The 15,408-nt window shown below is 43.8% G+C and overlaps 1 protein-coding gene across 2 annotated transcripts in view; it reads right to left on the bottom strand.

Moving 5' to 3' along the window:
• The window catches only part of slc9a7 (solute carrier family 9 member 7), a 38,274-nt gene that overhangs the window by 11,673 nt on the left and 11,193 nt on the right, over positions 1 to 15,408 (bottom strand). Inside the window, exons 9-13 of one of the 2 annotated variants that reach the window (XM_030728175.1) lie at positions 15,102 to 15,190; positions 12,183 to 12,296; positions 11,231 to 11,342; positions 10,996 to 11,149; positions 955 to 1,018 (exon numbers count right to left, since the gene is read on the bottom strand). In XM_030728175.1, the coding sequence (XP_030584035.1) occupies positions 955 to 1,018; positions 10,996 to 11,149; positions 11,231 to 11,342; positions 12,183 to 12,296; positions 15,102 to 15,190 (533 nt within the window). Of the gene's footprint in view, positions 1 to 954; positions 1,019 to 10,995; positions 11,343 to 12,182; positions 12,297 to 15,101; positions 15,191 to 15,408 lie in introns of both variants that reach the window. The other variant, XM_030728174.1, reaches the window with a different exon arrangement.

Raw genomic sequence — 15,408 nt, 5'->3', positions numbered from 1 at the left:
GACTGCAGAGACAGAGTTCATGACAACTAAAATATCTTTAAATTTACCCTAAAAACTCTGATGAAACACTGCCTGTTCATTTCTAATTCATTTTAATCAAATAATCTACCTATACTTTGTAAACTTGCAGAGTGTGATGTTTCCAGTCGGAAAAGTTTGCTTCAGGTTTTCCATCATAGCTGCAGGAAAACTGAATCACTGACGTGAATATTAGTGCTGACGATGAGCTCTGGCAGTGAGTAAGCAAACACTTGCAGGTTTGGAATGACTCCAAAAGATGAAAAGCCAGCTTTGGAGCTTGTGGGAAATAATCTGTGAAAGATGGCCACCTAAAGCTCTTTCCAGTGCAGCCGTGAACCTTTAACGGGACAGCGGTGCTGCTACGAGCAGGAAAAACCTCAAATATGATGAAAATTACTCAGAAGGAAAGAGCTTAATTAAAATATTAAAAACTCATCATGCTGCTTTTTATCTTTGAATTGAACATTAATCTCTGTCTCTCTTCCACAGCATGTCTTTTGTCCTGTCCCCCCCCCCTCAGCAGGAGGTTTCTTCCTGTTAAAAGGGAGTTTTTCCTTCCCACTGTCACCAAGTGTACATTATTATATTATTATATACCTTGTGCTGCTCATAGGGGGTCGTTTTGAAAGTTGGGTTTTCTTTGTATTATTGTAGGGTCTTTACCCACAATATACAGGAGCTTGAGGCGACTGTTTGTTGTGATTTGCCGCTATATAAATAAAACTGAACTGATTAAATATAAAAGATAAAGTAAAATGGAGTTCCATACACAAAAATCTAAATGGAAAAAAAGCACTGTGAAAAGTTAATAAAGTCAAATATTTTAAAGCAAAATAAAAACAGAATAAAATGACTTAATAAAAGTAATAAACTGAACTATTTCCATTATTCAGACAACAGAGCAGAAGCATTAAAGTTTCAGTGGCTGCTCACCCCCTGTAAGACCTGGAAGCTGTCCGCAGAGGGCTGCAGGTCCTGGTCTGGATCAACGTCGACTCTGCAACACAGAATAACAGTGCAAATAAAATATTAACAACTCATCATGATGCTTTTTATCTTTGAAAGTAATAAATTACTGAACAGCTTAAACAGCAGCCAGCAGCACTAAGAGGACGGTTCACATGTGCTGATGATGAAAGCAGTGAGGGTGAAATGTCTCTGGTTTGTTATCCAAAACGAAAAACCACAACCTTTAAAACGAGCTAAACTTTCACCTGTGCAGAAAGTCCCCCGAGCCTGCGGGTGAACCAGCAGTGCAGCATTTCTCTCTTAAACACAAACCAGCAGCCTTAAATAATAACTGCATGCTAAAGATCTCATGGTCAAAACTATGATTTTTTTTTTTAAATATAGAATAAAAACAACCTCAGCAAACCTAAAAGAGTCAATTATTTTAACCAGCGACAGACACGCCAAGCTCAGGTTTTAGTGACTGCAAATAATTCACATTTTATAAATAATCAGTAACAAATATTAACATCCAAGTTTAAAAGGGGCCCAAAAATAAATAATCCATTTTATAAAGGTCTGTGGAGGAAATGTTTCAAAGGCAGAGTTCACCCAGGTCATCAATGGGAAAATTAACCAGCAGACGATGCTGCGCCATCATGAGGCGCAAACTGGTATTACACAAAAGCAGAGCCTGGCCCTGTTTTAACTTCAGTGGATATCTCTTCAACACAACACACAGATGTCTGTGACGTGAAGCTGTGTCAGCTGTTACTTCAGGTTCTGCTGACAGTTTATATTTTGGAAGGTTTGAAATTATTTTTAAGATGTACAGCAAGTATGAGAGGAACAACTGCTTAATCCAAGGAGCAATAAAAAAAATAAAACAAATCAGCCGCTCCATAATTAACTAGTTCATCCATCTTCTGCTGCTTATCCCAGTCTCAGGGCATCAATATAAGCAGAGACTCCCAGACCTCCATCTCTGAGGCGCTCCCAAACCATCTGAGAGATCAAACACCTCAGCTGGCTCCTTTCGATGTGAGTAGCAGTTCAACTCTGAGCCCACAAACATGTTTAGTTGGTGAAACTCGCTCGCAGCCTCACATCTCGTCAGATAAGGAGCTGCTTCAGCTTCCATGACTAACTTCTTATATCTTGTTTGACTATCTGTCTGAAAATCAATGTTTAAAATTGTCATAAAAATCATCTCACAGGACGATATTTGTCAGAGTATTCAGTTTGTTTCCACTGAGATAACAGATGGTCAACCTTCTCATCTCATCTTTGCAATAAAGCAAATCATAAACAGCACCCCCGGACTTGCAGTCTCCACAGCAGGTCATGAATATTTCCCCGCTGGTGTCTCTTAGCAGCAGAGGAGGATTAAAACTGAACACGAGCAGGTTTTAAAGTGACACTTTTAATTCAGTGAAGCTGACAGTAATCCATGCGGGCCGAGGCCGAGGAGCGCGGCCTTCCACGGTCCAATCCTAAACCGCAGCTGACACTGTGCAGCCGAGGCTTTCAGCCACTGTGTGGGTTATTTTTAGACTTTTCCACGACCGTCGCACAGAGGAACTCTCTGTGCTCAGTGAATAACTGCACTGTCTTTCTGCTTTCCCCCTGAGCAGCCTGAGAATGAGCAGGCCACATGTTTCTGACCACCTTTCAGGTCTTCTCCTCTCTGAGCTCTGAGGCTCTGCAGGGGTGTTTGTTGCATCAGGAAGGATTTGTGAGGAATGGGCCGGAGATTAAGAAAGACCTGCTGGGGCCCCGCAAGAGGGAAGCGAGGCCTCGCACGTTTCCACTGATGAGACACGATTGTGTTCATATACTCACACTTACATAAACGCACCGCTCCACTGGCTTCACCCACTGACCTCTCATCATAATCCTGAAAACATCCCCGCCTTTCTGTTAATCCATCAGCTGCTCCTGGCGAGCGAGTTTTTGTCCTCTGGGAAAGACTTAAAGGGAGTAAAAATGGAGGAGGAACTGAATTTGACTCCATCTGAACCACCAGGCTGCTCATTTTAATCCTGTTGTTTTAGAGCTGCCACAATATCAGATTTTCTTCCACTGACAACAGCAGTGAAGAGACACAGTCTGTATCCATAACTCTACAGAAGCCATACAAACTATTACACAGGATATGATTAGTGTTATTAATATGATATTCCTCTTTTTAAATATCACTGCTTAATACTAGAAACAAGTGACTCTGAGGGATAAATTTGCTCGTCTGGGACAAACACGATGCAGATTATATACTGTGGGAATAATAACAGGCTGATCTGAGCGCAGCTTCCAAAGTGCACGAAGCTGATGCCCCTCGTCCTGACTGAAACACGGTGCTGCACTCTGACCCAGGACCAGCTGCCTTCAGCTGATTTAAAAAAGGCCCCCAGGTTTGTGTTTATTATGTTTCCTGGTTGGCTTCGCTGTTTTATTTTTTTGGATTATTTGTTGAGTTTGAGATTTTCTGCTTTCTTCTTTATTATAAAGGAAATGAGAGTCTTACTACTTGTTGAACTTCCTCATTCTTTTGATGATCTTCAGTTTTGTGACATTTTTGTGAGTTTCTTGCCGTTTTTACTTTTTGGTTTGTAGTGGTAGTTTAGATTGTGTCTATTAGTAATAGCTGCAGTGTGGGCTCTCCTGTAGGTCTGTTTCTGCCTCTGTAGCAGCACTCAGCAAACTGGAGCTCCACCTTCTTGGACGGTCTGTTAGTCCAATGAAGCCACAGCAGCCATATGATTGGTCAGATAATTGCATTAAAACAGCACCAACACGGTCCAGAGGTCCAGGTCAGTTAGCTGAGGTGAAGCCTAGCAGACAGCTAGCAGCTACAGCCGCCTGCAGGTCTCTCCTTCCTGCTGCACTCACACTGTTCAAGCACTGACATAATCACTCTTGTGCAATATTATATAAAATGCTATGAAATAATAATGGACCTCATTTAAATAACCTATTATCACGCTTTCTTCTGACCACCTCTAATATTTATTATCATCTCGGTGTTGCTGTCTTCAGTTGTTTAGGTGTTATTTTTATACTGCTGTGCTTTTATCTGTTTGCTGCTGCTCAGACTAATAAAGGATCATCTTATTTCTCTCTTCTTCAGATGATGTGCACAAGCTTTGAGACACACATTCGCACTGCTGTGTGAAAACAACTGGAGGACAGTCAGCTGAGAGAAAAGCCTTGAAAAGCAGAGCAGACACTTCAGTTCTCAGTGTTTGCAGACTGCCGACCACAACTGAAACCAACCACCTCAGTCTCTGAATATTTCTATTTGTTCCCAACTGCTAAAGAAAAACAGAAGTTAATAATGAAAGAAAGATTCCCATCTGAGGTAACCACCTTTACACAACACTGAAAACTATCACAGCACCTGACGCCCCCCCCACCCCCACCCCCCTTCCTGCATTATTTGGCTCATGGGTTTTATAGTCACTGATTCTTTTCTACTGGGACAGTCACAGTAGAACAATGACCTTTGAACTCATCTCATTACTACATCTACAACATTCGCCATTCAGCGATCGGCCACAGTCACAGCCAAATACGATCCTCTGATCTGGGAACATCCTCTAATCCTCGGAGCTGGCGCTGAGGCTCAGCAGATGTTCAGGCATCCATCACAAAACGACAGAAGCAAAGATCCTGAACAGTTCGGCTGCTTTCAGAGCGCACATCTGCGTTCATCTCACAGTTAGCACCGCCCCCTCCCAGCAAGAAGGTCAAACTTTGTCTGCAGCCCATCATGCTTCCAGCACAGAGTTTCTACTGTCGCTCATTTCCTGTTGCTCTAGTTGAGACATCCATAATATACAAATACAATTTTAAGGGCATTCACAACACATAGAAAACTATATTAAATACACATTAATGATGGAAAAATACATAAATACACATAAGCAGATTGTCATTAACCAGCTGTATGGCAGCAGGACTCTGCAGACAGGACTTGAACTTAAAGCTCAGCTTTATTTGCTGGTAATCGGAGGAGCATACAGAAGACGTGCAGAGACAGGAACAAAACAAACTGGGACTCCAGGGAAAAGCACGGAACAAGGTGAGCGCACAGCAAGAGGGGAGGACTCACACAATATATACATGAGGTAATCAGGGAGAGAAGACACACCAGGGAGCACAGCTGGACCTCAAACCAGGCTCCCAAACACACGGGACAAAGACTACCAAAATAAAACAGGAAATATAACACTGACACCTAAGACATACGAACTGGACACGGAGATGTAAAACAAGGAAATGAGATAAGGGAAACAGAAAGGGGAACCAGGCACTCCCAGGGACACTACTAGGGAAACAGAAAGAGGTCACAAAAGACGATAACTAAATATTACATAACCAGGAAGATGAACTAGAAACGAACAGAGACCATAAGCAGACAATAACAGGACAAAGGAAAACAGCAGCCTGACAAGTGATCCTCAAAGCCAAAAGGAAACCCACAGAATTTTGTGGCAGTGGCGCAGTGGGTAGGCGCTTGCCTTGCAGCCGAAAGGTTGCAGGTTCAAGCCTCTGTCCCTGCGCCGCGTTGTGTCCTTGGGCAAGACACTTAAACCACATTGACGGTAGCGCCGGTCTCTGGCTGCATGATCGCAGATGCTCGTCTCTGGATGGGTGATCTGGAAAGATCATTTCGTTGTGTGCCTTGTGTGCACAATGACAATGAGTTGAATCTAATATCTAATTGTTCAAAAATTATAGTATATTTAATTCAAATGGCTGCAGCTCTGATTTGTTAGCGACCTCTGACCTTTTCTGATTTCAGCTTGTAGATGGATCCATAATGGCCGGTCTTTATGGAGAGGACTGACTGTGGTGTATTTACGATCGCTCGGTTACCGTCTGCGAATGTTTCTGGAAAGAGGGTCTGGGCCTGGAAGACTGAACCTGGATCTGCTGAAGTGAAGCCGGTCGGACCTTTTTAACACGATGCTGCTGAACGTGCTCGTTAGGTTCATCTCTGGGCTGGATTAACCAATCGGCACAGCCGGGGGCCCACCCGCATTTTGAAAACACATGTTACCAAGACACAGACATTTTTTATTACAACACAAGGATCTAATCAAATCCCCTAAGCTGTGGAGGTCAGTACTGTCTCACAAACTCAGCTCGGTGTCGAGGCTACAGCACGAAGAAATAAAGAAAGAGGAAAGGGAGGAACCAGGTCTATCAAAGCCGCCTCCTCTTCCTCCTCCAGGGGTGCCAGAGTGGATCATCTGGATCAGCCAACCCTCTGCAGGTCCTCCTTCACTACGTTCATGAACCTCCTCTGAAGTCTCCCTCTTTTCCTCCTGCCTGGCAGCTCCAGGATATCCACCCTCCCTCCTCTGTCCAAACCATCTCAGCCACTCTGACTCTGAGCTGTCCATCTGATGGCCTCATTTCTAATCTTGTCCATTCTGGTCACTCCCAATGAAGATCTGAACATCTTCAGCTCTGCCACCTTTCTTTCTGTTACCGTCTCCAAACCACATATCAGAGCAGGTCTCACTACCATCCTTTCACCTTTGCTGCTCTCCTGTCACAGAGCAAAGCAGTGGTTGGAGACAGACGGTGGTTGGAGTCTGTCCTCGAAAGTCTGCTCCCTCACTGATGGTCTCCACAGTGATGAGGAAGTTCATTTGTATTCCACAGGGAAAATTTCTGCTTTGCCTGCATTTTTTTTTCAATTCAGTCATGAAAGAAGTTTGCAGCGCTCTACCTGTGCATTAATAAATAGCACGAAGCTCAGCTGGTGCAGCAGACAGGAGAGGATTGAAAGGTGGAAACTTAGCGTTCTTTAAATACTTCCAGACGCTGACGTTTTTTCACCAGCTGTGCAGCCACTTCAGCAGTCTGTCAACATTTTGTTTTCATGGTTTCACAGAAACTATTTTAACCACCACTTCCTCTTCTTTCACCATCACTTTTGAATTTCAGCACTTTGGTTTTAAAGGCCAGTCTGGCTTCTCTTCCTGAAGCTCCAATGCAGAGCTTTCACTTCTGCACTGTGATTAGTGGAAAATGCACATCTTTAAATGCAAATGAGGAACAGAGATGATGAAGCATGTGGGACCTGCGCAGAAGTAACACTGGGCGTGCTGGTCTGTTAATCCGAGTACCCGAGACTGTCACTGTGGTGATGGTAATCAGGGTGCTCGCTCAGTCACAGAGCACGACTGGATGCAGTCAGATTTTTAAAACCTCTCTTTAATCAGGAAACTGGCACAGGCAGGTCTGTGTTTGTCTCTGTGCAGCATCCCCTCCACTTTAACAGCAGTCTGTGACCACCTGGGAACTGAGGACAGCAGCTGCTGGACTTTGGTAGAGGAATGCTGTCCCGTTCTGTCTGACAGAGGATCCTAGCTACTCAGCAGTCCCGGGGCTGCTATGTCCTGTTTTTGGGTTCATGATGCTCCACATGTTCTCAGCTGGTGAAAGGTCTGGACTGTTCCACAGTTTGTCGATGCAGTTTTCTGCAGATTGGTGAACCTTTGCCCATCTTTACTTCTGCCTCTCTGAGATGCTCTGTTTAGACCCGATCATGTTACTGACCTGCTGCCAGTGAACCCTGAAATGTTCCTCCAGCTGTTTCTGTTTAGCGTACCAACTTTTGTCAAGCTGGGGTCATATGTGAAAGTTTAAATGTGTGTTGAAGGAAAGAAGAACAATAAAGACTGAATTTATATGTAGTCTATGTGCAAGTTTGATATCAGGTCAACAGGCACAAAGGGGAGCTGTGCTTTAGGCTCTGATCACAGGAAGGGTTTTCTGGACCACTGATTAAACGGGGGGGGGGGGGGGGGGGGGGGGGGGGGGGGGGGGGGGGGGGGGGTACCCCAGTAAGAAGTGAACCACCTTCTTAACACTGAAAACACAGGATTAACCCTGAAGTTGCCTCAATAAGTCATGTAGAACCGGCCTCACATCCTCTGCTCCTGTTACTGTTTTTCTTTCTAATTCTGGGTTTTTGTTCAGCTAATAAAGTCTGTAAACTCTGCCTCTCTCCACCAACGCCTGGCAGATTTAAGATTTTGTAAAGTTCATCCTAACAAAAACTAAATGCTAATCATCCTAAAACCTGAAATCAACTCAGCACCGAAACCTCCGGCTGGGGTTTCACAGGTTAGTAACTCTTCAGGAGGCAGTGGGAGCACAGACGGCTCTCTGCACTGCCGGGCTCTGTGATAGGCTGCACGCCTGCCTGCTTACACACCATCCATCAGAACTGAGTAACAGCAGCAGCATCAGCCCTCCATCATCCTGCTCATCACGCCACCGTCTCACTGGGGCTGCTTGCTAATGATCTTCACTGCTATGGGGTTGTCACAGCGACAGTTATAAATGGCATCGAGCAGAGAGGGAAAAATCCCGTCCAAGTGAGCTGGCAGTCATGTTTTTTAGTTTGAAAGCCCCCCCACACACAAAGAGGAAAAACTTGTAAATTTATGCACATAAAGAGAGAAGGATGCTGAGACCTCAGGAGCACAGACGATTTCCGCCTGTTGTGCTCTGCATGAACCGGTTACCATGGCAATGGGTTCACGGGGCGAAGAGGGCAGATTTTGGCAGCGCTCTAAACCTCCAACAAACAATAGTTCCTGCTCAGCTCAAGGAGGCATTACACATATTAAACAGAGCCTATTCACTTAGGGCTCCCACACACACACACACACACACACACACACACACACACACACACACACACACACACACACACACACACACACACACACAAAATCAACAGATAATCTGCTTTATCATATCTGATAAAATCTCCCAGTGCATCATGGTCAGCAGTGTGTGAGGCTGAGGCTCCCCACACACACACACACACACACACACACACACACACACACACACACACACACACACACAGCTGGTAACATCCCAGTTTGGACGGCTCACACGGTGAATAGACCCAGTGTCACCTCTATGAACTTCTGAGGCTGAAAATGCAGCGAGACACAACAAAAGTCCCCCTCTGCACCACAGATCTGGGAAGTGGAAGGTAAGCAGCACTGGAGACCTCTGGCCCCATCTCCTGGACAATGCCATCATTTTTATGTTGAAGATGTGGTCATGCCCGCTCTCCTAACTACCTCTCTGCACACCAAACAGCCCTGACTACAGTGCAGGATTTGTTCTCAATGCTAAATCAAAACTACAACTTGCAAAGCAGTGAAACCCTCGTGAATCTGTGCAGTCCAAAACTCTGAGACTTAATATTTCAACACAAATATGTGGAGGGGCAGCAGAGGTGGTGTGGTGGTTAGCGCTGTTGCCTCACAGCTGGAAGGTCTGGGTTCACGTACGTGAACGTCACAGCAGTCTCAGCTGTGAGCTGGGTTTGCTCCAGGTACTCTGCTATCCTCCCACAGTCCAAAGACATGCAGTTACTGGGGTTAGGTTAATTGGTGATTCTAAATTGCCCATTAGTGTGAATGGTTGTCTGGTCACCAGCCCTGTCGCAGGGCTGGTGACCTGCACAGGGTGTACTCTGCCTCTCGCTCTGTGACAGCTGGGATAGGCTCCAGCCCCCATCAACCCTGAACAGGATAAAAGGATGGATGGACAAATATTTGGGACTTTTGGAGGGGAGGGGCTTAAAGAGAGTTGAAATGGGGGAACCACATTAATTCTGTAAAAACACTGTGTAATAAATTGTGTAATAAAGAGTAAAACAACAATCATTAGTATTGCACCCGGTGTTAACAGAGTTGACGTGTTGATTTACAGTCTGTGCGCGTTCACAGCAGACTTCAGTGTGATGGTGGATCAGGGATTAAAAGCTGGTTGTTAATCTGGCAGTGTGTGCTTTGATGGAGCTGCAACACATTCCTGAGGCAGATGTTCAGGCAGTTGCTGCGCAGATGCAGCGTGCCTTCTGCGCAGATGCAGCGTGCCTTCTGCGCAGATGCAGCGTGCCTTCTGCGCAGATGCAGCGTGCCTTCTGCGCAGATGAAGCGTGCCTTCTGCGCAGATGCAGCGTGCCTTCTGCGCAGATGAAGCGTGCCTTCTGCGCAGATGCAGCGTGCCTTCTGCAGGCAGCCATGGTGGAGGTTTTTGGTACTGATTTGTTTGTTTTTCATTTCCCTGTTTTTTTCTTGTTAATCTGACAGTTTTTAGGCCAAAATTTGCAGTTGTTTTCCTCATAAATGTGACAGTTTTTCCCTTTAGCACTCCTACAGTAACTCACAGTCACAGTTTCCCAGCAAACCCCAAACTCGCTGCTCCAAACTGGTTGCAAACAAAGAACCTGAACCGAAGACGGACGGCTGTCGGCGTTGCTTCCACCTTCAGAGCAGAGGATGGCTCAGACCACCTCTTGCAAAGTGATAAATGTAGACCAGATTATTGTAAAGAGGGAATTAAATAATTTGTCTTTGTTCATGATCATGTGCTAACCATATTAGCTGTTATTGTTTAAAATAAAAACAGACATCCACAGACTCGCATTACCGGCGCCTCTCTTTTTAAAAGCAACACTTTTAAGCTGTTTCTGTTTCGTACATCTAAATTCTGTTGCATTTGATGCACAGTGTATTTAATGCATCGGACTTTTACAACCATCCCTTCCCCGTCCCATTCTTTTCTTGAGAAACTTGTTACTTTTAATTTTTGTTTATTTCATTTTATTCTAATCAATAAATAGACAGTGGAAAACAATTCTTGAACACAAACTTCCTCTTACTAGAAAGTTTAACAAGGACATCTAGTCAACGTTAAATAAGCACCTTGAACTGATGTCGAACCAACGTTGAAGTAACGTCTGCGGCACCGGTTTTCATTTTGGAGCTATTTTTTTTAACCATGGACAGAAACGGAGAAAAAAGAAATGCCAGCTGCTGGATATTCAGCGTGGAAGTGTTTGCTTTGTGTTAACCACTTTTTGTTCAACATTTCTTTGATATTCACAGGTGAGGACTTAAATGGACTTAAATGGATCCAAACACAAAATGAAAGCAGTACCCTGATTTTCCTCTACAGCAGAAATCATTTTCTGACCTGATATGCAGCCAGGACAGCATGGGTGTGGTTCCACCACCAAACACCCACACAGTGAAGAAGACAATGAGCAGCGTGGTAGTGAACATCATCTGACGGGCGTACGTAGCCGTGTCACGGATGGCCAAGGCGAAGGCCATCGCCCCGCGCAGACCTGCAGAAAGGGACATCCAGAAATTACCCAGCCTGACATGATGAGTGAAAACTAAAAAGACAGAAAGGTCTCTTTCCATACCTGCAAACATCATCATGTGCTGGAAGTTTCCCTTGATCTTGTGCCTTCGACCCAGGTTGAGAAGAAAGGAGAGCGGGTAAATGTTGAGAGCTCTTCCAATGAAAATGGCAATCTGAAGGGCTGGTTAAGAGTTTTAATTTAATTTCAAAAGCAAATGGTACTTATGGAGGGAAATCACACAAAAATGATCAAAAGGGACTTTTACTTTGAAAGTCCAAAGTAAAAGGGACTTTTAATTTATCTGACTGAGATGCTTTGGTATGACCTTAAACAGGAAGTTCACGCTGGAAAACCCTCAGGATGGAGACAAATGCTTTCTGTCACGGACACTGGGGTTTGTGCCCAAGTTTAGAGTTTTGTGTTCATTTTTGGGATTCCTGCGTTATGTGATTGCGTTCTTTAGGGTTTTCTGTTTTTATACAGCAGATATTCCTGAGTGGCCTCACTGTTTACTTCCTCGGGCTCCTCTTAGTTTTCTATATTTCTTGGCTTGGTTTAGTTCTTGGTTACAGTTTGCTAATTAGTCCCTGTTTCAGCTAATTCTGCCTCTCTTGAGTGTCCCATGTCTTCTCATTAAGTCTCAGTTGTTCCCATTTTTAGTTGTTTCCTGTTTGAAGCTGGTACCCTCTGTCACTTTTAACTCCTCTGGTATTGTTCCCCTGATTATTGGCACCCATGTGTGAAGTAGCCTGTGTGTAGCTTTTGGTGTTTTGTCAGTGCATTAGTCTTGAAGCGTTGCCATTAAGGTTTTGTTCCTGCTCACATGACTTCTTTGGATCCCGTGGATGTAGTTTGCTGCTGGGCTGTGTAACCTTACAAACAATCATTCAAGGTAAACTTAGGTTTTGAGGTCCTCGTCCAGCACGTACGTGAACGTCACAGCAGTCTCAGCTGTGAGCTGCTGTGAACGTGAAAGAATCCGATTTCGGGGTTTTGTGCACAGAAAGGATACAAAGGCTCCAATGATGAAGATGGGGCTGAAAATATGATTCTGGAAGGTGAAAAGAGCCAAGCCCATGTAGGAAAAGATGAAATTCTCAGCCAGGAAGTGAAGGACCTCAAAAAGCTGCAATTAAAGAAATAATCATCATTTCAAATGATAAATATATGAATACAGGATCTTAAAGCAAACAGGATGGGCTTTCATGGGCTCTGGTCCTCTGAGTCGTACCAAACTTTTCATCGCTGAGCTCCACCGACTGCACCTCTGAGTCCAGATAATGTTTATCTGCCGTGGTTCACAAACTGCTGCAACATCCATCAGTAACCCAGTGATTTTACTGAATAACTCATATAACAGCTAATCAGTATAGTTATTGATGACTTTCTGCCATTTTTCCATTATGTTTACCTGATTTATCCATACTGCACTGGTGGCTGTGCTGTCAGCTGAGAAATCTTTAGTCATTATTTAGTTCAGTTGTTTCAGCTGCTGCGGCCAAAGAGATTTCTATCACTGTACTCCTAATCTTAGCTCAGTGTTCATCCATCATGTGCAGGATTCATCCCTGTGTGCTGAAACACTTTCTTTTTTTATTTGTTTATCAAGAGATTATACAAAGCTGTTCACATTATATGCATTTTGCATAAATTACATAACTTCTCTGACTCTTTTTTTTAAAAACATATAAAACACCATTCAAACATAAGAACAGAAAGAGAGAAATAATTTATAAAAAAAAAAGGTTGGGGTGGGGGGGCTAAAAGTAATAAGAGTATTTTACCCGTCCTTTAAACTTAGTGACATGGTGGGTTAATTACATTATTGTACACATTGATAAGATTTTAAGTACTCCACAAAGGGTGTCCACTTACGAGTAAATTTTGCTGAACTACCCTTCACTGTTAATGCAGTTTTTGCTATCCTCAGATATTTTACATCTTACAGTCTCAGATATTTTATCTTACAGTGTTAAGCCATTGTAATGTAGATGGAGGTATTGGGGATTTCCAGGAAAGTAAGATACAGCGTCCAGTGAGAAGAGAACAGAAAGCCAAAATCTCATTTTGCTGGGGAGATAGGTTCACTGGAACGCCAAAAATGGCAATTAGTGGATGGCTTTGGATCTGGGTTCTAAAAACCCTGAGAGTACAGAGAAGAAATTACTCCAGAATCTGCGCAAACTTAGGCAGAAGAAAAACATATGACTTAAGTTGCAGAGTGAAGACTGACATCTGTCACACTGGTCTAAAATTGAAGGGAAGATTTTAGATAAATGCGATTTTTTTAAAAATGGACTATTACTTTAAACTCTACAAGCTGTAACCTAGCACATGGTGTACTGAGAACCACCTTATTCCACCATGCCTCAGACAGTTCAACACCTAATTCACATTCCCAGGCAGTTCTGATTTTACCAGATGAGTCAGACTCCATTGCCATAAGTTTTCCATATATATATATATATATATATATTAGAGAGGGATGATTTCTGGTTAGGCCTAAGAACCAGAAGGTCAACCCATGGTGGGTCAGCAGGGAAAGTTGGAAAATTTGGAAACAGTGATGAGATACAGTGTCTAATTTGGAAATAGAGAAACAAATGAGAAGGAGGCAGGTTAAATTTTGAGGACAACTCTGAAAAACATTAATGGTTATAAAGCCTCTCTCAGGCCAAATTCCATGAGCGGCATTAGTAGCAGCAGGGGGAAATAGAGGATTTCTTAACAACGGCATTCGGTTAGAGGGAGACACAAATTTAAAACTGGACCTAAACTGTGACCAAATCTTAGGTGTAGCGAGGACTATGGGATTTGAACTAACAGAAGATAATTTGATAGGTAGTGATGAATAGATAATCAAAGCAGGCGAAAAAGAAGGAGAAATTGATTTAATTTCAAGTTTACGCCACATCAAATTAGGTGAATTTAGCCAATAAGTCAATTTATGAATATGTGAAGACCAGTAATACATTAAAAAGTTGGGTAGGGAAAGACCACCGTTAGTCGTGACCTGCTGCAATAGAGAGACTCTCAGTCTGGGGGGTCCTTTCCACTTCACCAAAAAAGAAGAGACCATCATTTTAATAACATTAATCCTGACAATTAATGACAGAGGGAGAGAGTTCCACCTCTGGAGATCTGATGCAATTTGTGAAACAATGAAGGTAAAGTACGTGTAACATTAATTCCCAAGTACCTAAACCCTGAGGGGCTGAGTTTAAAAGGAATGTCAGAGTCCTAGAGCACTTTAACTTTAACTGAAACAATACTGTGCACTAACATATGTGAAATAATATAAACATAACGCTTCTCTATCTGAAAAGCACTAATGTGTTCAATTTGGCTCCTTTTATTTGTGCTGCTCATGATTAACTTTTGGTTTCACTGTTTCATTTTCTGCTCATGTCTGTTCAGGTCCATTAAATCAAAGTGGGTTACCCCTGGCTGGGAATATGGAGCAGGAATCCTATGCTGGGAACCGTGTTTGTCTTTTATTCCCTCAGAATCCTGAAAGCTTGAGTAGCTCCGTATCTTTTCACACTGACAGATTACAATGACTAACCTATGCTGTGGTGGTGCAAACACACCAACAAGCACACAAATGATGCAAAGCTGAGCATGAGGAAGTGTTTGCACCATCTCTGTCCATTAACTGTCCTACTGCACCATGTGACTGCAGCTTTCTTTGAAAATGCACAACCGGAGCCGCCAAATGATCCAGAATGTGTCACACTGCGAGTCGCCTGATAATCTGCACCCTGTCCTTAAGACTGAACCCGCTGTGGGAAACCGAGCAGTCCTGTCAGGAGGGATGTCCTCAGACAGCCCCGATTAAGGTCACAGCAGGCTCATCGTGCGGGCGCCATCTGCTCAGGCGCCGGCCCGGACTGTCGGGGGTGCACGAGGGGAGGGGGGGGTCATACAATACCTGTTTGGTGCGCTTTGTGGACTCTTCAGAGAGGTTGTTGTAGGTGTAGTGAGCCTGCGTGATGCCACAAAACAGCACAGCCACAACGCCTGAAGGACAACAAGCACACACACACACACACACACACACACACACACACACACACACACACACACACACACACACACACACACACACAGGGTTCAACACTGCAGCTAAAACACACAAAGGCACAATTCACCCGTCCCACTGAAATATTTGAACCAATTTTCACTGCTTTCCGTGATGTGTGACATCATGTGTGTTTAATTTGCTGTGTGGTGTGTAT

Source organism: Archocentrus centrarchus, chromosome 4 (assembly GCF_007364275.1).
Source record: "Archocentrus centrarchus isolate MPI-CPG fArcCen1 chromosome 4, fArcCen1, whole genome shotgun sequence".
NCBI classification, from domain to species: Eukaryota; Metazoa; Chordata; class Actinopteri; order Cichliformes; family Cichlidae; genus Archocentrus; species Archocentrus centrarchus.
This window is presented reverse-complemented; position numbering and strand designations above follow the sequence as displayed.